This window comes from Trachypithecus francoisi, unplaced genomic scaffold (genome assembly GCF_009764315.1).
Source record: "Trachypithecus francoisi isolate TF-2019V2 unplaced genomic scaffold, Tfra_2.0 Lachesis_group9, whole genome shotgun sequence".
Classification (NCBI taxonomy): Eukaryota; Metazoa; Chordata; class Mammalia; order Primates; family Cercopithecidae; genus Trachypithecus; species Trachypithecus francoisi.
The window spans coordinates 20,044,259-20,071,341 of record NW_022681474.1 but is presented as its reverse complement, the minus strand read 5'-3'; the positions used below and the strand labels follow the sequence as shown (position 1 = coordinate 20,071,341).

General features: G+C 38.8%; 1 protein-coding gene across 4 annotated transcripts in view; it reads right to left on the bottom strand.

Annotated features, from left to right (window-relative positions):
• Positions 1 to 13,324: 13,324 nt before the first annotated feature.
• Positions 13,325 to 27,083, bottom strand: part of STAM (signal transducing adaptor molecule) — a 72,929-nt gene continuing 59,170 nt past the window's right edge. For 3 of the 4 annotated variants that reach the window (XM_033208470.1, XM_033208471.1, XM_033208472.1), the window contains 5 exons: positions 23,002 to 23,089; positions 22,496 to 22,550; positions 21,768 to 21,921; positions 20,643 to 20,818; positions 13,355 to 14,699 (listed from right to left, as the gene is read on the bottom strand). In XM_033208470.1, the coding sequence (XP_033064361.1) occupies positions 14,462 to 14,699; positions 20,643 to 20,818; positions 21,768 to 21,921; positions 22,496 to 22,550; positions 23,002 to 23,089 (711 nt within the window). In that variant the 3' untranslated portion in view covers positions 13,355 to 14,461. Of the gene's footprint in view, positions 14,703 to 20,642; positions 20,819 to 21,767; positions 21,922 to 22,495; positions 22,551 to 23,001; positions 23,090 to 27,083 lie in introns of all 4 variants that reach the window. The other variant, XM_033208469.1, reaches the window with a different exon arrangement.

Sequence of the window (27,083 nt, the reverse complement as noted above, 5' to 3'; positions counted from 1 at the left end):
TCACTCTGTCGCTCATGCTAGAGTACAGTGGTGTGATCTTGGCTCACTGCAACCTCCACCTCCCGAGTTCAAGAGATTCTCCTGCCTTACCCTCCTGAGTAGCTGGGATTACAGGTGTGCACCACTGTGCCTGGCTAATTTTTGTCTTTTTAGTAGAGATAGGGTTTCACCATATTGGCCAAGCTGGTCTTGAACTCCTGGCCTCAGGTGATCCTCCCACTTTGACCTGCTAAAGTGCTGGGATTCCAGGCGTGAGCCACTGTGCCCAGCCTTTCTCCCAACTATTTCAAGTTCGGGAGTACATATGCAGTTCTGTTACCTGGGTAAATTGTGTCAGGGGTTTGGTGTACATTATTTCATCACCTGGGTGGTGAGCACAGTATCCAATGGATAGTTTTTCGGTCCTCACCCTCCTCCCATCCTGCACCGTCCTCTTGCTGGATTACTATAGTTCTCCATGTGCCCCAACCCTTCTGGGCCACATGTTTTCTCTTGCTGCATAACAAATTACTACACATTTAATGGCTTAAAACCACCTACACTGATTATCTCACAGTTTCTGCTGGCCAGGAATCTGGACAGGGCTTAGCTGAGTCCTCTTCAAGGCTGTGATCAGCGTGTTGGCCAGGGCTGAGTTCTCCTCTGGAGGCTCGTCTTGGGAAGGGTCTGCTTCCAAGCTCAGCCTGCCAGCAAAACCATGACGTAATAATGTCAGCAAGGAGTGATGGCCCATCACATTTGCCATAGTCTATTGGTTTTCAGCAAGTCACATGTCCTGCCCATACTCGAAGAAAGGGAATTAAATAAAGGTCTGAACATCACAAGGAAGGGCTCATGGGGACCCACTCCAGAGTCTGTCTGCCAAAGACACATTCTTTAGGCTCACGGCCAGGTCCTAGAAGCCACAGTCCAGCACCGTCCAAGAGAAACAGAATGTGAACCATGTGTGTAATGTTAAATTTTCTAGCAGCCATATTAAAAAAAGTGAAAAGTGCATACACTACAATACTATTTTATGGATGCAATGGTTACCGTGAAATACAGTCCCACCAAAACAGCTTACAAAATAGCTTACACTGCTGGTTTTTAAATTTAAATTAATTCAAATGAAATCAGATTTAAAATCCAGTCCCTCAATTGCACCAGCCCATTCCAAGTGCTCAATAGTCCAAATGAACAGTGAGGTCTTAGATCCACCCTCTCTTTAAAGCAGGAAACAATGCTTCAAATATCCCCTGGCAGGGATATTCAAATATCAGGCAAAAGTGAAGTGGCGACAAGATGCTCTCCTTGACCTCTAAAACCTCTTCTCGGGCTTCGATCTTGGCCACTGTCCTTATCAGGCCTGCACAGCCCGGTTTTAGCAAGAATCCTGTTAAGTCAGTTTAGAGAGAAGTCCTCCTGCCCTTGAGATCTGATCAAAGCCCTCGTCCTCCACCCTGGCTAGCTGATCACCCTGGCCTGCTCTTAGCAAGAATCCTCTCTATCCCCGAGGTCTCTTCTTAGTGATTTTCCACCTATGGACTACTGCCCACCACCCTTGGTTGTAAGTCCCCATCTGTCTTTACTGTATTCCACTGAGCCCAGTTCTGGACGCAAGTCTCTTTTCCCTATTGCTATAGTTTCTGTGTAAAATCTCTCAGGCCGGGTGCGGTGGCCCACGCCTGTAATCCCAACGCTTTGGGAGGCTGAGGCAGGCGGATCACCTGAGGTCAGAAGTTCGAGGCCAGCCTGACGAACACGGAGAAACTCCGTCTCTTACTAAATATACAAAAAAATTAGCTGGACATGGTGGTATGTGCCTGTAATCCCAGCCACTCAGGAGGCTGAAGCAGGAAAATCGCTTGAATCTGGGAGGCGGAGGTTGCAGTGAGCCGAGGTGGTGCCATTGCACTCCAGCCTGGGTAACAAGAGCGAAACTCCATCTCTAATAATAATAATAAATGTCTCTTTACTGCTTTGACAAGAGTCCATCTCTGATTCTCCCCAACAGTTGGGAGGGCTCAGTAGCAAGCTGGAGACAGCATGGATAGTTGTGGGAATGCAGGCTTCATGTTTTTGGATCTGGGATTTTTTTTTTTTTTTTTTTTTTGAGACTGAGCCTCGCTCTGTCACCCAGGCGGGAGTACAGTGGCGTGATCTTGGCTCACTGCAAGCTCCACCTCCCAGGTTCATGCCATTCTCCTGCCTCAGCCTCCCGAGTAGCTGGGACTACAGGTAGCCACCACCAAGCCCGGCTAATATTTTGTAGTTTTAGTAGACAGGGTTTCACCGTGTTAGCCAGGATGACCTCGATCTCCTGACCCCGTGATCCACCCGCCCAGGCCTCCCAAAGTGCTGGGATTACAGGTGTGAGCCACGATGCCTGGCCTAGATCTGGGATTTTTCAAGGAGCCCAAAGTCTGTATTTTTGGTGGGAAATCACCTAGACATAAAATACCATCTACTGAAAAAACATTTTTTAACGCTGCAGGCCAAATAAAACATGTCAGACTGATCTGGCTGAGCCAGCAGTGCTTAACCCCAGCTTTAACGTACCCATCTCCTACTGTGGTTCCTTCTCTACTATTTTGTCAATTTGAATCACACAGGGTAATCTTATTTCCTGAAAATTTTGGGAAGCTATAGCACTGCAGTCTTTAAGAAATGACCACACACATGGAGAATCCCCCAAGACCAAGGCCCCTCCTGGGCAATGGGAGTTCCTCTTCCCCAGTCTGTCCCATGCCATCCCACCTACCCTTGCTTCCCATTTCACTCGAGGGACGGTTGGACAGCGAAGCAGGAAAGCGAAGATCTCTTTTCTCATCAGGCTCTTTTCCAACTCATAAATGTCCAGAAGAAAACAGAATATATTTTCCTGATTAGTTATACTTATTCTTTTGTATATTTGCATTTTCCCCCAGTTAAGAATGACAAGCAAGACAGGGCAAAGGTTTACCTAGTTTACCTTGGTGCTTCCTACAGCAGAATTAAGATATAACATGCCATAAAATTGCTGGAATCATAAGGAAATGAAAATCATAACGAAATGAGCATTGACTTTGAAACCCTGAGAGAGCATTCAATGAAGATTGTCTAATGAGGCGTTTAGGGGCGAAGAAAATGATCACCTTCCTTTCTCCTGTCCCCCTCCCCACCAAGGGCCCTGCTCCAATAACTGGTTGCTCAACTGCCTCTAAGGATGGGTGTAGGGCTTTGGATTCCTCGGGTGGATATACAAGGTGTAGCTGCTCAGAAAAAAATAACACATTTAAGGATTATCATGATAAACAGGTATCAAATTAGCCTACCTATGGCCTCTATCTGTTTCAGTTCGGCCTTCAATCCACTGGAAAAACCACAAAAAGTTGCTTCAGAGAGAGAAAAGGAGGGGCTGCGAAATTGTCTTTAGTCTTTCCATGGATCAGGTAAAGTTGTCAAAGAGGAAAGAAGGCAGGTAGATTTATCTCTGGGACTCCCAAAAAAGGACGACAGCACACTGGCCTATAGCGGGTATTCTGAGGGTAGCGATGAGAAGCCCCATCGCTTCTGGGAAGGTGGAGGAGCCTCAGAACCTACGGATGGCCACTAGGAGATGCGCCCCTGGCAATCGTCCTTGGACTTGGTGCACCTTCCTATAAAGCACTCACGGGATGTGAGTCAGACACACCAGTAACGCCACGCTACATTCTGGTTATATCATAGGTTAATTGGGGTTTAGACCCCAGCCTGGCATTCCAGTCACCAAATTCAGCATTGTTCTAAAATGTTTCCTAGAACTTACTATGTTACAAATGAGCTTGTGGAACATGTAAACGAGGGAGGACTTGTGCAAAAGACCTTATAACATATGGTGTAACAATTAAATTTTAACACGAGTGGACTCATTGCTGTTTCCCTACTGTTCATTTTTCAGTAAGTTTACATGTTGATATCAAAATGAATTTATAAAAAGACCTGGGTTCAAGTTTTCTGATTTCTAAAGGTACTTAAATATTTAAATAAATGCCTGCCATATTTAGTGCTATGAAATGTAAAACTTAAGAAGGCAGTTAGTGTATCTTGAAAATAGTGTAAACACTTAAGCAAATAAAGACCAAACCATCAACACTTAATAAACAAAAATAAATTAAGGACACAAAGGCTGTGACCACTTATCTCAAAGAGTGATGTTTTATCCTTTTCTTTCCTTGTTTTTTTGGGAGAGGCAGGATTGTAGGGTACATACTTTCTCACGAGTTTGATGTATTTTGTGTTTTCTTACTGGGTTTATAGGGCATTTAATTTCCCATGGATTTTAAGCATTTCAAGCAGAACATATAAAATAATTATTTGAATCTAAATGTGTTTACACGTTCATTTGGGATCATTTCTGATCTGGTAAGGAGGAAGAAGGAGTTTTTTTTTTTTTTTTTTTTTGAGATGGAGTCTCGCTCTGTCGCCCAGGCTGGAGTGCAGTGGCCGGATCTCGGCTCACTGCAAGCTCCGCCTCCTGGGTTCCTGCCATTCTCCTGCCTCAGCCTCCCGAGTAGCTGGGACTACAGGCGCCCGCCACCTCGCCCGGCTAGTTTTTTGTATTTTTTAGTAGAGACGGGGTTTCACTGTGTTAGCCAAGATGGTCTCGATCTCCTGACCTCGTGATCCGCCCGTCTCGGCCTCCCAAAGTGCTGGGATTACAGGCTTGAGCCACCGTGCCCGGCCAAGAAGGAGTTTTGTATCTTAGATGTTGTCCACAATTCTTACTCATTTAGAAGTAGAAAGAGTATATTTCTAGGTAGACATAAATGGTAAATAGCCACCTATTCTCCACCATGAAATGTCTTTTAAAGTCAATATTGATATCACATTTGTTTGGAAAACACAAACTTGCTCCGGGAAATTACTAAACCAAGGAATAATATGAGCAGAACACAAATTTCACAATTTGCTTATGCATGGTTTCATCCAGGAGCAACGCTAGGTGAAATGTGGAAAACCACACCTAGCATCACAACACACAGAACACAAGTGGGCAGCCTCCATTCACTGCAAGTGCTGAGTCACGCTTAACTGGGATTAGAACTCACCCTCTGATTCCACTTGACTCTCCTTCCACAGCTTCACCTTAACTCACGAGCTGCAACCCTTCCTATACCCACTTTTACAGGCACACTTCAGGTCTTGTCCAAGGTAAAGCGCCACATTTATTAACCATTTAACATGTGTCAAACTGTGCTGCTCTTAGTAGGTTCCTATCTTTATTGTCGGGTATGTCACTGCTGAAGTTTTTGGATGTTGAGCCTCTAACCCAGTTTTCCCCATAAATCCTAAGGCCTCTTTATTGTGCAATTTTGCAGAGCATTCTGATTTTCTGAAGGCAAGTGTGCATTAACAACAGGATTCACTGCATTCTATTATGAGCATCATTTCATCAAAATTATAGCAATTAAAGTCCAATATCCAAGAGGTATCTGCTAGAAACCACCCCCAATGTTCAGAGTTCTCTTGATTTTAAGCATTCTGTATAGCATTTTACATTTCTCAAATGACAGCTCTTGGAATAAACATCTAGAAACAAACGAGTTATAAACGGCATTTGATTAATAAGCCATGAATTAATATTTAGAAATGTCATTTTCAAAAGACATTAAACAGTAATTTAGATAATGCTACCCAATTTTAATTTAGTGATGTTTACCGCTTGGTCAAAAATGACCACTAGCACTTCAAAGTTTTAATCTCAAAATATTGACTTGTGACAAAACTACTAAGACATATTACCTACACACCGCTCCTTTAGCTTTTAACACCACGACCTTCGTTTAAACTTTGAAAAATATCCCGAGACCATTTTAAATCACTACGTACATAAAACATTTAGCATAAACCAGGCACTTATTCAATTTTCAATTTTCCCCACTGCAAGCATAAACAAAATCATGTTTCAACAAATATGCTCTGACAAATAAAAATCTGGAGGCTTTTTTTGCCTTTCAAATATACAACGCAGCACAGTTAAATATCTACAAATGTTGGTGAAAAGTTAAAATAAAAATGGAATTTGCTTCCATCGTGCTCAAGACCTTAAGAAAATTATTCTTTTTCAAATACAAGAGAGGCAAGAAGAAAAGTAGAAATACTCTACCACTTAGCTTAATGAAGGAAGCAAAAGCACAGGGATTTAACTCGTAGTCTAATGTAATTCTATTCTAACTACTAGGTCTTTCCACATCGAATGCTTATTTAACTTAACCTGAAAAGAATCCATTTGACTGTCTGCCTCCACATCCCATGTAAATTAATATTCAGCAACCAGCTGAATGAAATGAGACTGTTCTGATGTTTTGATATTAAAATACTTCACTAAAATCTATTAGAATCTAAGTGGCTTTTTTTTAAAAGAAAGAAAAAGGCATTAGTTGTATAAACACAGAATTAGTATTTACTCTAAGAATTCTTTTTTACTTGTTTTTTGGTAGAGCCCAACCAATATTCCTTTCTGTGACCATCCTTATAAAACATGAGCAAAAGACAGCAAAAAAGATTTTTAAATGTACCTGTTTACAAAGGGAGACAACACAATCTGATAAACAACTGGAAAAGTTTGTCTTTCCCCCTCAACAAGTATAAAAGCCTTATCCAGTTTACTTAGTACTTGAAGTAAGCCCCAACTTCTTCATCAGATTTCATTAAATAATATAAACTTTTAGGAAAGCTTTTTAGATGCCAGCATGGTATCTAATCTTATAAAGTGCAAATACTGAAAAACAAGTATTTTTTATTCTTGGAATTGTTTTATGAAACTATATAAAACAATAGATAAATGTAACTGACAACACCAGAAAAAAGCCGATTTTAAAAACAAATCAACTTTCCTTGAATTTAATGTCTACTTTAATACTTATTTATATTAATAACTTGTAACTAAGCAGTATATAATGGCATTTTTCTAAGCCAAATATTTGTGATGAAAAAAAAAAATCACTGATTTTGCACCTTACTTGGTAGACAATTTTAGCCAGCACAAAAGATGGAAACTACTAGTTTCCATAGTACTCTAGCATCTCAGCAATACAACAGCTCAAGAAGGGCAAGTGTAGTATACTGGCGACACTATCGTTTTCAGTTCACCAAGACTAAGATGCCACTTTGCGTACAAGAACATCAAGAATAAAATTTCATGTAGTCTGATGCTACTTATCTCTAGTTTGAAGCAGTATACAAATACAGTATATGTCCCAGAGTTTCAACTATTTATTTTTTCAAATCAACACCGGTGAAAGTTAATGACTGAATTGCTTCTACTTGGAATGCAGATGTTCCTGGTAAGATCACTCAGAACAGTCGGCTGGGCGTGGTGGCTCAAGCCTGTAATCCCAGCACTTTGGGAGGCCAAGGCGGGTGGATCACGAGGTCAGGAGATCGAGACCATCCTGGCTAACACGGTGAAACCCCGAATCTACTAAAAAATACAAAAAAAAACTAGCCGGGCAAGGTGGCGGGCACCTGTAGTCCCAGCTACTCGGGAGGCTGAGGCAGGAGAATGGCGTGAACCCGGGAGGCGGAGCTTGCAGTGAGCTGAAATGTGGCCACTGCACTCCAGCCTGGGTGACAGAGCAAGACTCTGTCTCAAAAAAAAAAAAAAAAGATCACTCAGAACAAAAGGCTCACCCCTCACCAGATACTAATGGAAATAAAGTACCCCCAGGTTACGTGCAGAAAGTACACTGCCATAACTACATGCTAGAAATCACGCGCCCAAGTTTCAGTACCATGGTATCCATGTCCATTCAGTGTCATAGGTAAACTATTCATAGGTAAACTATTCAGGCTGAATGACAGGGATATTTAAGGTAGGCAGAGGTAGATATGAAACAGAAAATTTATACAAGCTAGAAAAGATCATGTTACATTAGCCCTACAATGCATAAATAAGTAGACGACCCAGAAATATACATGGAGCTGCCCCAAATCACATATCTACCAAGATATTCTTTCGACAAAAGATATATCTGGATTAAAATCTAGTTCTCTGAATTCCTAAAGCCATGAACTGAAATTTCCACTTAATAGCAGAATGGACGAGTAAATTCCTACAACTTAATTTAGTTCTTATTCTTATCTTCAACCCCAAATACCATTACCACTCTCCACCCCTTTCTTTAAAAGAAATCCATGTAGTCACAAAGTATGATACATTTACAATACAAATTAATGAAACCATTTTGTCAGGAGCCATCCACCTTTTATAGAAATGAACTTGTTATAATGGTTCCTCTAAGTGAATTGACCTGTATTCCTGATTACAACTTCTTCAGTCATTTTCAGCCACTCCTTTACAGCGTATTATGTTTTTAAATTACAGAATATCAAAGATACTTATATCACACCCTTCTTTTCTCTGGAGAAATAGAAACAAATTCTGAAACAGTAAACAGATTTTTTTTTTCCATTTTTGGTTCAGAGAAAAAGAACCATACATGGACGTCTCACATAAATTTTTCTATTTGGCATCTTACGTGGCTAACAGACAGTATCACCTATAATTAACCAAAAACATTCTTAACTGTTTATACAGCATATCTTTTCCTAAAGTAACAAGATCATGTGATTACCCTGCAGTTAAGAAACTTGATGTATCCTGCCACAGAAACAACTGATTACAAACATTTATTCTATTTTTTAAATGACATTAACCAACTGAAACAAGTCCCAAACTAGCTCTTTAATAAGTTGATAGCATACGTTACTGTAATGTGCGTGTGTTTCAAAATTGACTGTGGTTATATATTTTATTCAGTCTGCTTCCAATTTAGTTAACAATTTGAGGAAAATAAGTAACAATGATAACTTTTAAAAAGAAAAGACTTTCCCTCTCCTTCAGTGATTTCCATATTTTAACAGAAGGTTATGACTAGGGTCATGAGAAGTCTTTTAAAACAAACATGCCAAAATGTTTGCATCTAAAAACAGAGAACTCTATTTGCTGGTTACATTTCTAGAGTTACCTAAAAGCCATCCTGAGTGAATAAGGTGGGTATTGAACAAATGGAGAAAAGCTGACTTGGGTTTGAATGAGGAAAGAGCGCAAATTTTCATCAGCTACTCTGAATGCAATTCAAGATGAAGAACATGAAACTGTACTGAGCCACAGCAGCATCAATGGCCTGAGGATACAGGCTATCACAGGGCAGCTACATGTTAGGGTTAACAACGTTCCTTTATGTGTGCAGCTTCCGATGCCAGCCTGAAAAATTTAATTTCATTACCTCTAACCAGAACTCACATGGTTCTGATTGTAATTCTTTTAGGAATAAGGAATAGAGTCGAGACAATGAGAACAGAGCATCAAGTTAGAAATCTGGAACGTAAGAAATTCTACGAGACAACTGGCAGGGGTGTTTAAAAAATCAATGTCATGGAGCACTGGGGGAGATGACAAGATTAACCCATATTAGTAGAGAAGCAAAGGACATTAGAAGTATGGTTATATATTCTTGGAATGGATCCTGGACTTAAAATATTACATATCTATAAAAGACAGTTTGAGGGACATTCAATAACAACATATTACAGAATTACTGTTAATTTTCTTTTTTTTTTTTTTTTTTTTTTTTGAGACGGAGTCTTGCTCTGCCACCCAGGCTGGAGTGCAGTGGCCGGATCTCAGCTCACTGCAAGCTCCGCCTCCCGGGTTTACGCCATTCTCCTGCCTCAGCCTCCCGAGTAGCTGGGACTACAGGCGCCTGCTTTGTCGCCCGGCTAGTTTTTTGTATTTTTAAGTAGAGACAGGGTTTCACCGTGTTAGCCAGGATGGTCTCGATCTCCTGACCTCGTGATCCGCCCGTCTCGGCCTCCCAAAGTGCTGGGATTACAGGCTTGAGCCACCGCGCCCGGCCTGTTAATCTTCTTAGATGTGAAAATGGTTTAGGTTATGTGGGAAACTGTCCAAATCCTTACAAGATACAAGATGAAGAACTTAGAAATATGGTTTACAATGTTTATAACGTGTCAGTTCACCCAATAAAGTACGTGTGTATACACATATGAACACGTCTATATATATATACACACACACGTGCATATACAAACATACACAAGGAGATAAAACAAACGTGGCAAATTTTTAATGATTACCAAATCTAGATGAATAGTAATTAGATGTTCAGTGTTATCATTCTTCCAATCTTTCTGTAAGTATGAACATTTCTCAACAATTTTTTTGAGAAAGTGCCACTTATATTAACAGATACTTACTTCAAGGGACAAACTTACTTAACATTCTATTCTACATCCCCTGCCTGTTTAATCTTAGCCTCTTAACCAAGTGGTCTCCAAACCAGGTTCATACATTCTAGGGTACAGAGAAAACAAACCACTACCACATAAAAATAAAATATTTAAATTTCTATTAATAACTTTTTATCTCATCCTTTTAAGATTTCTATTTTTTGCTGTGTTTCATAATGTACAATATGCATTAGTACAGAACTTGTAAAATTTGTGAATAAATAAATGTACATATTTTTAAGGCTACACACTAAAAAAATTTGTTGCTCATCGGGGTATCTAATCAAAAAATTTGGATACTACTCTTCTATAAAACAGAAACGACTTTTTGTTTTTAAGTCTCTGACCACTAAAAGACCATTAAAATCAGTCCCTTTCGCTTTTATCCAGGGGTTTACTGACTCTTAAAATTTATTATGAGAAATTCTAGGTCTAACAGTAGCAGCAAAAAGAGAGTAATGACAGTGGTAAGTGTTAGCAGAAGCCAGGGAATCAGATAATTGGCAAAGTGCAGTTTGGCCACAAGTTAGCACCAATAAAATGTTCAATTCTGTTCATCAAGGAAATCTAAAATTTTAAATACTGAGATTTACAGTGTTCTAGAATGTCATAGAGAAGATCATTTTTGAAGCCTGGGAATTTTCAGAAAAAGATACTACCAAGGACTAAGTAATTTCGAAAGAAGACCGTTCTAAGAAAGAATACATATAATACAATGAAGGCAGCTTTGCTTAAAAACATGGGGGTGTACTGGGCATATCAGTATAAAGAATACAGAAAACAATCTAGGTACTTGACAAGAACACTTAATGGAATCATGATTCTAAAATAAAAGATAATTGAATATAAGGCCTTTGAGAAAATAGGTAAGTTTCTTCTATATATTTTATTCTAAGGGGTACAAGCAGTTAATCCAAAAAAGAAAAAAGAAAAAAAAGGAAAATGATACAAGTGAAAAATTTAAACTATAACTTTGTTATTAAATATTTTTAAAATGATGTAACAGAAGGCAAGCTCTAATTATTGCAACTGGAAAATAAACCGAGAAAAGAAAATAGTGACTTTAATGTATATTAAACAGATGAAAATTTGAGCAATTATACCAATAAATCTCGTTTTGGAAAATAATTTCCATAATTTTTATAGTTGCATAGTTTATCGTGTAGGGTGCTAATTTGTCTTATATCAACTAGAAGCTTTGGAAAAAAAGATATTTTAAAACTGAATTATACATACTGCATAGGAAAGCTGTTATCAGAGAAGAAAGATACTGGTCTATTAAGCATTTTAAATACAAAAACTATGAGGTATAGAAACAAAACGCCAGAAGTACATGAAAAAAGGAATCTGTAGGCACATAAAAAGGTCCCTCACTGCGTAGGGAAGATAAGTAACAGTGAGGGAGAAAAACAGAGTTAGAAGAGGCTGTAAAGTCCCATTAGGTACGCATTCAAAATCCTCTTACAGGTTCAGGGCACTGGTATAACATCACAGGCCATGGGCCTGTTGGCTATATATGCTAGATTGTTAACTGGATTAGATTTTTTCCATTTACGTGTCACTATTTTATAGAAAATCAACCTCAAATTTTATTTTTAAAAAAAAAAAGAGAAATAAAATTTGCCTCACAGAAGTTTACATTACAGTTATTTATTTCTTGTTCTGCCTCCCAGGATGGAATGCAGTGGCGAGATCTCATCTCACTGCAACCTCTGTCTGCCAGGTTCAAGCAATTATCTCACCTCGGCCTCCTGAGTAGCTGGGATTACAGGTGTCTGCCACCATGCCCGGCTAATTTTTGTAGTTTTGTAGAGATGGGGTTTCACCATGTTGGTCAGGCTGGTCTCGAACTCCTGACCTCAAATGATCCGCCCACTACAGCCTCCCAAAGTGCTGGGATTATAGGTGTGAGCCACCATGTCCGGCCTATGTTACAGTTAGTTCATTTTATAAATTATTCTATTCCCTCAAAATAAGGACAGCTATTAATGAAAGATTTCTTGAAAGTGCAAGATTTGCAGGTTTCAGAACTTAAAGTCATTCATGATCCTAACTGGCCCCCTCCTATTTCTACCGTCATCATGTCATTTGAAAGACAAGCCAGTGCTTCACTTTCATTGGAGATTTTCCCCCTGGTATTTTCATTTTTAATAACAGGAAGGCATAAACTCATACAGTAACAGTTTTAAAGTACTCATCATTTAAACCTTTACAAGCCTAGTAATGTAATAATAGGTAAAGAAAAATGTATGTGGGTTGTAATGAGGGTAGTTTTCTCTATTCACTGTTATTTGACTTTTATGGGGCAAAAAATCATATTAGAGACTATGTCATTGATTTTCAACATGAAAGATATCAAAATTAAAATGGGAAAATGATACATTCAACATTGGTAAACAGGAATTTATCAAAAGACAAAGAAAAACTGGGGAAAAGTGTATCAGTTAAACCATAATACTCAAATTGGAGTGGAAAAGATTATAATCTGATTGATGTTTATCAAAAAGTAACTTCTAGTTTTTAAAACATGAAATTTGACTTCAGGGCAGGGCAACATATTTTAAACACAGGAAATCGCAACACAACACTAGAGCGAAACACTTAAGTTACCCTTGAGTAATCTTACGGGTGACTAATTTCACAGGCTCAGATTTAAAACTACGGTGCTTTAAATCTGAGCCTGTGAAATTAATCACCCTTAAGATTACTCGCCAAAGATTTAATCTTCTCTCAAAAAGAAAATAAACAAGATACCTGATTACAACAGTCTTAGAAAATAAGCATCAAATTTTCATTTATAGTATGAAACCTGTTACATCAATTCATTAAATATGATGTTCAACTCAACTTTTCAGTTGTTTTAAATAGTGTTAAAATAATAGTATAGCCCAACCAGGGAAATTGTAAATATTTAAGACTACAATGTCAGTGGAAAACATTTTTCGCATGAATTAAAAGAAAAGCATTCATTTGAAAATATTCCCAAGTAGGAAGCCAAAATAATTCCATTCGAATTTTAAAAGACCAGAAAGAGCAACCCAAAAATCCAGTTTGAAAGATAACAATAAATATATAAACCATTAAGCAAAGCCAGGAATATAGATTACTTTGAAACATCTACTTATTTCCATTTTAATGAAGAATTAGAGGATACAATGTGTTAAAAGACATATTTAAAAGACTAGCAATGGCATTAGACAGATGAATCAAATTTTGTTGATATCCCAAATAATTACAAGAGACGTCAAAAATGTAGTGTAATTCAGGTTTTCTTTCCAGTTTAAAAATTACTATCCATTGCCTCTATCTTTGGTGTCACTGCCACCAATAAACACAGTATACAGCTTAGAAACCTAATTACTATCTTCAACTAGGAAAAGGTAAACCAACATCATTTCTTTAAAAATAAGAAATAAAGAATGTGATCGTTCTTAATTTTGTCTCATGGTCTCACAGTATTCTGAAATGTCATGCCAAAATGTAAAAGTTCAAAAGGGAACATTATCATTTGCTATAATTGCACCAAAAATTTAGCTACTGTACGCTGGTGTGATGACAGCTAGTAGTATGCAGAGGCTACAGAAAGACATGTGTATTTATATATGTATCTTTAGCTCACAATTAGTAAAAGGTTCAGTTTAATGTGAAACTGAAACACACGACAACATAATGCGCCTTCAGGTAAATACGCTACAACTTTGTTTTCTTGCAGTTTAAAAGGATAGTATAATTACCTTAAATTTACACAAAACATTAAGAAACATGGTAGCTGTTTATGATTAAAATAAAATAGCAATGTAAATTAATTTAACACAGTGTTAAATATATTCACATGATCACCACTGTGATTCAAAATGGCCACTAATGCAGTTACATATCAATATATGTACATAACATTTGCCACAACAGTTTTTGTAAGTTTGACTTTCTGCAGACCAGGTTTACGAGACAAATAGCCTTGTATCAATTCTTTCATATTATGAAAGGAATTAAATGTTGTAAGTAGTTTCATTCCTCTGGGGGTGGGGGAAGAACCTCTAAAAAAAGTCAGTGTAAATTGAAGAGAGTTCTACCTTCTTGAATATTTGAACTTGTTGACCTGGAGAGATTCCTATAAGCTGAGGATAAACACATCTTAAGAGAGTAATGAATCTCATAACATTGTCAGTGGCATTTAGCAGACATCTGCCACCAAGTGGAACACCGGGTCCTATAGCAGAGCCTTCTGAGAATAAGGTTGCTGTGGCTGAGGTGGCTGTTGGCTGCCTCCAGGCTGAGGCAGGGTTGATGAGGTTAAGTTATAGTTTGGCACCTGGGACATATTAGGTCCTGCATTCTGGTACAGAGTGACATCGGCAGTTGCTGCAGCAGCAGTAGCGGCAGGAGGAGGACTATATACCGGCGCCTGGCTGGGATACGTGTTTCCTTGAACGGAACTCACCATTGTACTGTGGAGGAAGAAAAACACTCAATTAGAGCAATACTGATTTATAGAGCAACTTACAGATAAACGGAAAAGCTATTTATTAAGCATTCATTCATATAGCCAATTCATTTAATAACCTTTTACTAAATAGCTATACTGTGCCAAACATTGTTATTTTAGGCATTGTGATATTAGGCATTGCACTTAAAACATGTGTTATTTAAGCATTGTGTAAAAAAAGGTGGGGCGGGGGGTTGCGGAAATAAGTCTACACCACCATGGAGCCTCTGTTCTAGTGGTAGAAAAGGGTAATAAACACATGGATTGTGTGTCGAGTGGTTATAACTGCTAAGAAGAAAAACAAAGCACAATACGGAGGTCCAAGAGCAGCTGGGACCACGGATTCTAGTTTATGGTAGGGGCCTCTCCAATAAGGCAATATTTAAGCAGAGATGCGGAAAAAGTGAGGGAGTGAGCCAGCTAGATTCCCTAGGAAAGTGCATTTCAGGCAAACAGAAAGAAGCCTTTGAGGAGAGAAAACACCAGGCACCTTCAAGGAATAGCAGGAGGCCACGAGAGCTGCGGTGGCGGCGGGGAGAGCAACTAAGGCGGCGGGGAGAGCAACTAAGACCACCCGGCAGGACTAGGGTGGTGGGGAGGGGCTGGAGAACACAGCACCTGATGGCCACAGTAAGGGCTGTAGCTTACACTCTGAGTGAGACAAAAAGGCACTGGCTGGTTCTGAGCCGAAGGGTGATAAGATTCCACAGGGTTTAATGGGCTCCCTCTGGACCAGGATAGCGGACTGCAGGCTATTACGATCGACCAGGAGAGAGCCAAAGGGCAGCAGGGCCACGGCAGTAATGGTGGAGATGGGAGAAAGGGACAGGGTCTAGATACATTTTGAAGATAATGCCTTCAAAATATGATAATGAACAGAAGAGTCCAGAATGCCTGAGGTTTAGAACTGAAAAACTGGTAGAAATAACTGGTAGAGTGGCCATTCACTGAAAAGAATACTATGATGGGACTACAGTAGACTGGGGGGTGGGAGGGGTGTGGGGAAGATCAAAGTAATAATCTTGGATCTGTCAAGTCTGATGTCCAAAAAACAGACAAGCAAAGAGAATGCATAGGCAGTCAGCTATTCAAGCCTGTTGTCCTGCATAGGCAGTCAGCTATTCAAGTCTGCTGGCCCGTGGGGAAGTGCGGAGAAACACCCATCTGGGAGCATCTGGGAATCCTCGGCAGAGGCATTCAGAATCGCAGAGGCATTCAGAATCATGGGGCTGCATGAGATCCCCCAGGAAGCGGCTGCAAACAGAGAAAAAGGCAGTCCATCTACTGAGCACTGGACCTTGAAGTCCATAAGACAAAGCGGCAAGAGGCAAATGAGACTGAGAAGTGGCGGTGAGGCAGAAGGGAAAAGAGAATGGTCACCGGCAAGTGAAGAAAGCATTTCAGAAAAGAGGAGGGAATCACGAACTGTCAAATGGAGGAAGAGGCGAATGGTGAACTGACCAAGAGTCTGGCAATATGGGCATCACCAGTGTCCTTGAAAAGAACTGTCCCAGAGGACTAATGGAAAGGAAGGCCTCATACCCTCATTTCTCTTATTTCCTTGAAAATACCACCACGCTGATCAACTCTCTGAAGCTGCACCCCCTCACGTACTGAGCTTGCCTCCCGCTCCCACCGCTCCGCTGCCAGTACTCCCATCTCAAGGCCCTGCACTTGTGCACTGCTCCGATTAGAAAAAGAAAGAAAAAAATCCTTTAAAGGTTGTCTTTATCCACTGCCTCTACTTCCTGTCTTCCTGTTTCCAACCAAATACATGCATTTCCACTGTAAGACACTAGGTTAGCTATGTGAAGAGAAGTACTAAGATGCTGAGAATTCCCCCTACGTTTGTATTAAAAATGTAAAACAAGTTACATATAAAGCAACTGCCGAATTTTCAAAATACTGCCTATTTCTAAACTTTCCTCCAATTGTTATTTATAAATCTATTGTTGGTCAATTCAATGCTCTTGTACTCGGCACAAATTCATTATCTGATGGTAATTTAATTATTATATGAGACGGTAATTTAATGCTACATTTCACCAACTAATGTGGTGACCTAAGGCATTATTTGTCATCACTCCATATGTGTGAGATATAAAGCTGATAAGAAGATGTCAAATTTCATACTATTATTTACAATGGTATGGGCTATAATATTGCCATAATATAGAGTCTATGTGCTGAGTTCTGGAGTCAGAATGTCTGGTTTAGAATCTTAGTTAAGTGAGACTTTGGTTCTGTCTCCAGGTCTCAGTTTCCCCATCTGTAAAATGGGGGTAATAGTTTACCGACTTCACAGGTTATTATGAGGAATAAGTTACTTTGTGTTAAGCACACAGCACAGTGCTTGGCACATACTAAATATCCCTTAAATGTCAGCATTATTGTAATCATTCTCAATTTACAGTTCCACCGTCCACCCAGTTGCCTTGGGCAAAACTGTGCAATTCACCAATACTTCTTTCTCTTATCTGCGTTGCACTATCTCCCAACCATGTCACCCAATGTATAATTATCTGCTAATCTTCTAAACAGCTCTTTCCAATTAACAGCACTGTATCTTGTCAACAAATACTCATCATTTCTTGCCTAATATCCACGGTCTCCCAGCTTCTAATCTTGCCCCTATGAATCCATCTACACTACTCCCATTTAAAGCCCTTTCTGAACTTTTTCGTTATCCCTAAGACAGTATCTAGAACAAGCATTCTTCGACCTTGGCAGTGTCTTCAAGTATGTCTCTCGCTGCTCCCCACACGCTTTCATCCCTTGGTAAGTGTGCTGCTGGAATGCCGATATGTACCACGCACCTTTCACACCTCCCATCTTTGCTCACTCCACCAGTACCATGCCATTCCAGACTACCGCATCTTTGACATGACAGAACATCTTCCTCACATTTTTTCTACTGGCTAAGAATAACCCTCCTGGAAAACCCCCTCAAACCCTGAGGCTCCTAAAGCATAAGGCATATATCTTTCTTTATATAAATCATGTTGTATAAAATTATATGTTTTTTATGTGTTTGCCCCTACTACTCAGTAAGCACCTTGAAGCTAAAGAAGACTCTCAAGTGTCTAACATAGTGCCTGGCACATGCTGACTGCAGTAAACTAAAATCAGAGACAAATACATAAGCTTCAGTGGTCTCATAATACTAACAGTAACTGTCACTTATTATCACCTTATAATACTACCATCGCTACAGGTAGCTTTAGAAAACTGTCATCAGTGACACCTTCCCCAACTAATAAGACTGTCCTAGGATGACGAAGTCTGAAAAACGGTGAGCTTTAACACCAAAATTGTATGTAACAAGAGATAGCCTCTCAGATATATATAAACTGAGGAGTGTTAAAAAACCTGCCTACCAAAAACAACAACAATCCTCACTGACCTTGATTTGCTGCTAGAAAGCCCGAGTCAAATATGCAGGACATCTCTAGTAAGGAGACCTCTAACCCTGGCTCTCACTCTTTCCAATTTCCTCATCCTACATTTGCTGTACCAGCAATTCCTCATTTCCCCATTGAAACACACAAACACACATCTGTTTTTATATATTGATAAACAGATATTACATATTGCACCTTTATATATAGATATTTAAATGCCCTCTAAGCCTTTGTGAAGCCTTTGCAAGGAATTTTTAAAAATACACCTAACTGATCTAGGCCGGGCGCGGTGGCTCAAGCCTGTAATCCCAGCACTTTGGGAGGCCGAGACGGGCGGATCACGACGTCAGGAGATCGAGACCATCCTGGCTAACACGGTGAAACCCCGTTTCTACTAAAAAATACAAAAAACTAGCCGGGCGAGGTGGCGGGCGCCTGTAGTTCCAGCTACTCGGGAGGCTGAGGCAGGAGAATGGCGTGAACCCGGGAGGCGGAGCTTGCAGTGAGCTGAGATCCGGCCACTGCACTCCAGCCCCGGCGACAGAGTGAGACTCCGTCTCAAAAAAAAAAAAAAAAAAAAATACACCTAACTGATCTAATATAGTACTTGAAATTGTCAGTAACACTAAAACATATATTTATAAAATATTTACTGAGTTCCTGTCCAGTGTAAAACTGTGTGCTACATAGGATGGCTATAAAGGTGAAAGAAACAGTGCCAACTCTCAAGATATTGCCTTTCAGTGGGGATACAAACAAGTAAAAAGGCAACTACCAGCCAGGAAATAGACAGAAGTACGCACACAGTCCTCTGACAGCACACAGGAGGAACAGTGCTGACAGGTGGGAAAGCAAGGAAGACGTCCCAGTAAAAATGCAGCTAAGCTAACAACTAAAGAATATGCAGGAATGAGCCAGGACGGGAGGGCTAGATATTTCAAGAAAATGTTCTTCAAAAGACACCTATTGAAATAAACATGTGTTCCTTGAGAGGTGACATTAATAGCTACACTCTATGGGTGGGATTGGGCCCATGCCAGGGATTTCACATCCCGCCTGCAGAAGCAGAGTCACTCACAGAGAACAGCAGCAGGGCGCCACAGCGCTACAGAACTTCACTGTTAAAGCACCTACCAACAGGTTATCTCATTCACAAAGATAATTTCCCAAGGTCCTGACCTTGAAGAATGAGTCTCAAGTAATCTCTAGTAACAAGGTAGGTAGAGGAGCATGTGACATAGTCAGACAGAGGACTAGCTGGAGAGAGGTGGCAGTTCTGGCTAATACTAAAATAGCTCAAGGGTCCTATTAAGTCGGGAACCCTAGTGTTTTCTCAACAATTCCTACCTTCTACCCACTTTGTATCTAGTTGTAAAGCAATATGCTACTCTAAGAACAGCTGCTTGCTTATTTTCCATAAGGGTATTCATTTCCACCAGATTTCAACTTAAAAAAAAATCCTGCAAGAGAGCAAGCTACACTTAACATCTTTTTCTAACATACATAACCCACTAGGGAATGCCCTGTTTTCTGACACTTAGGCCTTGCCATCATCCCCGTTAAGGTCACTTTGGGATACTAACCTGACAACCAAATAATGCTTGAAAATCCCCAAGCATCTCCAACACGTAACTCTTTGAGGATGAATAGTGCAATAGAGAGGGCAGTACAGGAAAATTCCTGGGCAATCCTCTCCTGCTGGAAAGGTTTCTAGAAGTTGTGCCTGTGCTACCTAGAAACTTCTATTGCCAGCTAGAATATCGTAACTTCTAGAATACATGTTGGTAAACTCTTAAAAGCCTATCCTTTATTTGCTTCAAGGAAAAGATTTCAGCTTACAGTCCCATTAAAGCAGAAGAAAAAACACATAATAAGCATTTAACTACATGACAGAGAGCACTGTAACTAAATGGCAAAAGTAAATGGGCCTCTGTCATCACATATTCAGCCATCTGCCTCCTGAGAAACAAGGGTGCTTATCTTCTTGTACCTTCTTGATTCAAATGGGGTACCTTCCTATAATATAAACTAAATTCCAAAATAGGGCAAAAATATCTGTCTTAAAGAGACAGCTCAGAACTATAATTTTTAAATAACAGAATTTAAATTTTATATAAAATGTGTGGGAAAATGACAAATTATAGTCACTACATGTAAATTTCATTGAAGACATTATCAAATATCATAGATGCAAATAAAAACAATAAAAACTTATGGTAAGAGTAGTATTAAAAATATAGGGCTGAAACCAGATTACAGGAGTTGAGCGAGTGGGGAGCAGAGGACCAGCTTGCTGGCTGGTACTGGAACACCACAGAGGCTCTACTACTTGTTACCACAAATGGGGTGGCCGCATGACGCTGATCACAGATATTTATTAGCCATATTTTAGAGTTATAGATAACTGGGGCACTTATCTATAGTTATACATAACTATAGATAACTACAGCACTTAAGCAGCTGTAACAGCACTAACTCCAAACAAGAATCAACAGTCAAATTACTTAGGGTAAGCAGCCTGAGTCTGCTGACTAGGAAGGGCTGGGTTTGCGGACGGTGGGACGACTGCCTGGCTGAGAGAAGACAGCTGCTCCGGGGGAAGACTGTAGCTCTGGAGGTGGCTCATCTGCGCATTCCCTGCAACCAGGTAGGCACCACTTGGAGGAGGCCCTGCATACACCTGGGACAGTTAAAGAGAAATCATATTCAATTCTAAAATTTTAATAAGCATACTGAACTTTCTCTGTAGAGGTATTCAGTTACAAAAACAAGAAAAATTACCACTCTGGAATCCTTTTGTAAAAGTTACTTCTGTCAACAGGCATTTTGAAAAACGCTTTTCAATGAAATAGGCTGTTGATGGTTTTCATTTTTAGTTAAACATATGCTGAACTCATGTTTATCTCCATACTGAAGCATTAAAGAAACTTACCTTGAAACTTTATACTAATCTCCCTTTACATTAAATATATTTTAATATTCTGTATGTTGGTATTTTTTTAAGGAATCCCAAAGGACATTTAAAAAGTGTATTTGAACTCATTGTTTTGTAGCCATAGACTGCAATGGATACAAGTCACATTTCCTAAACTGCCACAGACTGCAATGGATACAAGCAATTTCCTTTAAAAAAAACAACAACAAAAAACTATTAGTATAATCAGTATGTTATATACTGTAATTGCCAAGTAAAAAAATTCTGTTAAACTTTAATTCTAAACATTAGTTTCAGAAAGTTTCAAACACCTATTCCAAATAATCTCAAATGCATTTGAGAATTAATTAATTAATTAATTAATTTATTTATTTTAGAGGCAGGGTGTCGCTGTTGCCCCGGGCTGGAGTGCAGTGGTGTGAACATGGCTCACCGCAGCCTCGACCTTCTGGGCTCAAGTTATCCACCCACCTCAGCCTTTTGAGTTGCAGGGACCAAGGAACATGCCCCCAGCCTGGCTAATTTTTTTTGGTAGAGACAGGGTCTCACTATGTTGCCCAGGCTGGTCTTGACCTCATGGTCTCAAGCAATCCTCTTGCCTTGGCCTCCCAAATTACTGAGATTACAGGCGTGAGCCACCACATCTGACCATGCATTTGAGAATTTAAAACAACATGGGCTTCTAAAAGCTTACCTGAGAACCAGAAACACCAGACGACTGCATATAATACGGCTGATTCTGTAACTTTGCATACATGGAATACATCGGATCTTCGTTCATTAACTTGGTATATAAGGAAAGTGCCTCCATCACTTTCACATTAAGTTCTGAGAGTTCTGAATGTTTTCTGAAACATGACACAATAATTTGAAACATAGCTGTTCCTGAAATGATATAATGTTCTAAATACTGATACATCAAAATATCAAAAATAGCAAAAAGTAGTACTAGCAGACATTATTAAAAATTTCACCTATAACAAAAATATCCTGCATTTTAGCCCTGAAGCAACCCAAACTGTTTAAGGCTTACGTGCTGTGCTGAGGGAACTCCAGCTTATCGTACCTGACTGTGCCAGAAAGATCTTGGTTTCCCTAGTTACTAACATATGGGTCATTTCTGAGCTCTGGTAATGCCACTTCAGCAAAGAGGATTACACCGCTAAGCCCTTGTTTTTAAAAAGACCTATCTATGCTGGTCTTTTTGACTATATTGTAAAGGTCAATCAAATCCTCACTTTAAAGAAAAGGACAGATGAGTCTAATTCTCCACATCTAGCAGAAGACACATGAATGAGAATTGGTTCCTCCACAATATTTCTTTAAAAAAAAAAAAAAAAGGCAGTTATAGCCCACTTGCAGTTAATAGCGATAGCGTCAGTAAGGAAGGTACACAACATAAATGCACCCATGTTCTTTTACCTATCAATATCTTCCAGCTTTTCATCAATGAGAGGGCCCATCTGGTGACACATTGCTAAAATGACAAGATGTAAAGGAACATAAGAAAGTACAAGAAAAAAAAAATGTGAACCTTTGATAGATATTTGTATAATTTAAGGACTAAAGATTTAATTTGGAGTAATAAAAATATACATTCGTTAACCTTAGTCTGCAGAATCCAAAATTGATTTTCTTAAAGTATAATGGTGACAACTTAATCTAAAATATTAGTCTCAAAATCTTAAAGTACCATTTTTCATTTTACAAGATTCTAAAATGTTGAATAGAACACTTAGTTTGGATAGAAAATTGTAAGAATTCAAATTCTACCCAAGGTCTAAACTGCATATGAAAGGGAGCCTGGGTCAAGGAGAAGTGAGAAATGTTCCATTTTTCATATTATTCTCAAAACCCATTCTTCAACAGGACACCAGTTAGTAACCTCTAATTATTCTTTATTTGCAAGGTAAATAGAAAAGTTTTACCTTCAAGATGAATTAGTTCTGGGAGGTCTGGCTGATCGTCACTGGGGTCTGTACTTTGCAACATCTGTAGCAACTGGTCCATTTTATCCTACAGGAATGAAGTAGTTAATATAAAAAGCAACCAACCTTTATGCAACTTTATGTTTTCACCTTATTAACTAGACAAACTTTCGAAATTCATAGTTATGGAGACTCCAATTTTGCTTTTATGTTTTCAGTGTCCCATGTATTTATTCTCTTTAGTACCACATGAAGTCAGAGCCTTGAAAGTGCTTCCTATATATTTTTGAAACTGCTCAGGAGGCTGAGGTGGGAGGATCACTTGAGCCAAGGAGGTCAAGGCTGCAGTGAGCTATGATCTCACCACGCACTTCAGCCTGGACAACAGTGCAAGACCCTGTCTAAATAAATAAATAAATAAATACACAAACCAACTGCTAACAGAGATTCTCTTAAGTGAGAAGAAATCGAGCCACATTTAAACTTACAATGCGTGAGTTCTTCCACCTCTTATGTCATGCTAGAGGATTTTGCTTTGTTTCAGAGCAGCTTTAGCTTAGCCACGCCAACAAGTGTACTATCCATCTCAAGACGGCATTGCTTCTGACTAACAACTTGTCATTCCTTCTTCCCCCATGGTGAATACAGCAGCTGTTTCAGTAAGGCAGAGCTCAGCTGTATCACAGCTGCTCTTCTAAGTGGGACTCTCAGGATTTATTCTACATTTTCTTTCTACCAGTGTTTCAGTTAGTCATAAAAGGAAGGAGGAAGACTATCTATTTTCCTATGTGGGAAAGGCTGGAAGATACCTCAAACCAGTGACACAGATCTATTTTAGAATCTTCTGTTGTACAGACCAATGGAACTAATGAAACCATCATTACATAAACACATCTATATGATACATAAGTATATATGTACTTACATTTTTTAAAAAATCAAAACAGATCTAGTCTACCATGACTACTACTAAAACAATTACAAACCTTTCTCCATGCATGGTTTTCACATGGTTATGCTACTATATATAGGTACATGGGGCAAACAAAAACTACTAATTCTAAGCAAAGTAATTACTTAAAATTTAAAAACTATGATTCTGTGTAAAAGGAAAATAGCTTGAGAAACAAATTAATCATCAGAGAGTGAAAGTGACATAAGTATGCTAAAAAAAAAACTCTTCCCAAGTCAAAAGAAGTCTGTATTTTGAAATGGATACCAATTTTCAATGTAAATTATTCATAATTTTCATTTTAAGCAGTCTTACAAAACAAAAATATGTCAGAAAGTGTGCCTACCACACACAAAAAAAGGTCAAATGAAAGTGAGAGTCCATTAACACACAGATGGTTTCTGTTTTGTTTGCTTACAGAACACTACACAATATTTAAAATTATTTAGTGTCATAGAAGTAGGGTTTCTAGATAGACAACTAGTCTGCCTCTGCAAGTTTTTTTTTTTTTTGAGACAGAGTCTCACTGTCCCCCAGGCTGGAGCGCAGTAGCATGATCTTGGCTCACTACAACCTCTGCCTCCCAGATTCAAGTGATTCTCCTGCCTCAGCCTCCCAAGTAGCTAGGATTACAAGCACGCACCACCACGCCCAGCTAATTTTTGTATTTTTAGCAGAGACAGGGTTTCACCATGTTGGCCAGGATGGTCTCGATCTCCTGCCCTCATGATGCGCCCGCCTCAGCCTCCCAAAGTGCTGGGATTACAGGCGAGAGCCACTGCGCCCGGCCAGCATTTTCTTATACAATGCAATCAGTCAAACATCACTTCCCCTAGCCCAGGTGGATTCCTTGTCCTTACACAGTCTTCCATAGTCTGTTTCACTCTTCAAATTTTGTTTCTGCCTCCCACAAAAGACTGCTAAAAGCCCATAAACTACCCTTCACATATTTCAGAGATAACATCTCATTTTTCATACGTTTAAAATGTTACAAAGAATAAGATTTCCAGGAGATTAAGCGTTGACGTTTTAAAATAAAACAGTCAAAAATTCCTTTAAATATAGCCAAAGGAATTTAAACACCATAGCAATCTGCACTCACCATTACCATTCAAAAAACAGTCTCTGTCATGTATTTCAAATTGTTTTTCTCCTTGAACTTATCATATTTCCACTCAATTCCCCCCCCCCAGATTTTATCCTAATATACTTGAAAGTTTTCTAGTGATGACCATATGAGATTTCTTTGCACTAAAAATATGTAAATTGATGAAAGTACTCTCGGCGTTAGATACATTCATATGTATATGGTAATGATTATATTTATTATTAATACATAAAGGGTCAAAACAACATTAACTATATTTCAAGTTTTGAAAAGTAAAATGAGCCAGGATTCAGCATCAGTTCTATTCCTATTTTTCGTTTTTATAGTTGAAAGTGAGGAGAAATTTTGTTTATATAATCAAGCTATTATGGCAATTTCATTAAGTTCTTTCAGTGCCTTCTGAAAGATGGAACGGAATGACAGTGGTCTGTCATTAAAAATTATTTTTAATGATCTACTAGCTGAAAATTCATTTTGGTCCTTTTTTTAAAAACAAAAAATATGAAGCCATCTCAGCTGTATTAACTAGTCATTAGAGCCATTCCTTTCTTAATACAAACACCAATATTTGGAACCATCCCTGGTAATTCTTATACTCTGAGGCAATGTACCACGGCAATCTTCAAGATGGGCAAGTGGTAAGCCTTTTTTCTGTAAAGTGGGAGAGAAGACTTGAAAAGGGAGAGGAGAGGGGGAAAAACGACAAATGGTAGGAGAGAATGTTCTCAGGCAGATCAATTTTAGGAAAGAGTGCTATGGTAAATGAGGATCTGAAAAGATTCTCTTTAAACTATCTATACCAGGGGCCAAGCAAACTTTTTCTGTCATGGCCAGCCAGTAAACATTTCAGGCTTTGCAGGCCATAGGATCTATCTCTGTTGCTACTACTCAATTCTTCCACTGCAGCACAAAAGCAACCAGACAATGTATAAATAAGTGTATCTGTGTTCCAATAAACAGGCAACAGGCTAAATTTGGCCTGAGAGTTTGCCAACCCCTGATCTATACAATGTGACACTTGAAAAATCCTGAATGGTTTGCTAGTTGCATAATTTAATTTATTAAGTTAATTCAACAGTTATGTTAATGTTATTTTTAAAACACGGTATTAAGTTTGAGTAGAAAAAGACAACCACAAACATGTTTTTTATTTTTTCATAAATACACTTAAAGATGAAAAAGGTAGCCAGTTTCAATCTTTTCTTTATATGTAGCAACAGCAGATGTTTCTATAAAGCTTAACTAAATAGGAGTGATTAACTTAATTCAAGAAATCTCAAATTTAAATCCAATAATACAAATTTGGGTACCATTATGTGGCTCCAAAAATTATGGTGTGTCACCAAGTTGACATTATATTTTTGAGCATAATTACTAAAAATATACATTGTTTCAGGTGTGACAATGACATATGAAGACATTTAATATAAAATGAGCATAAGCTCTTCCTCAAATACTAGAATGTGTTCAATACGAGGAGCCATGAATCATCTCCAATGATATTCAATATATTAGCACTTTTATAAAATGATTTATGTAGAAGTAATTTAATGACAATTTTATTTTTAGAACAGTAATTTATTTGTTTCAACAGACAGTCAACGAGTGTCCCTTCCTCAGTAATGTGCAAAATAAACTAGCTTATATCCTCGTCGAGTATGCCAGGAAACAGGAGTTCTCGCATGGTATGAATAGGAGTGTAAAAACCTGTTTTGCTCAACAATTTGACAGTATCTATTAACATGGAAAACACACAAATCCTTCAACTCAACAGTTTCACTCCTGGATATCTACCCTAAAGAAACACAAAGATAGATATTCAAAAAAAAAAAATCTCGCTACAGCACTGTAAAAGCTGTAAACAACCTAGGCATTCAACAATAGATTAAATAAATCATGTTAAGGTCACTCTACAGAATATTCAGCAGGAATTTAAAATAATGAGGCTCTGACATGGCAAACAAAGGACTGGAGAGGAAGTTTAAAAAACAATCTGCATCGTCTACATTGCTTGAATTTTTG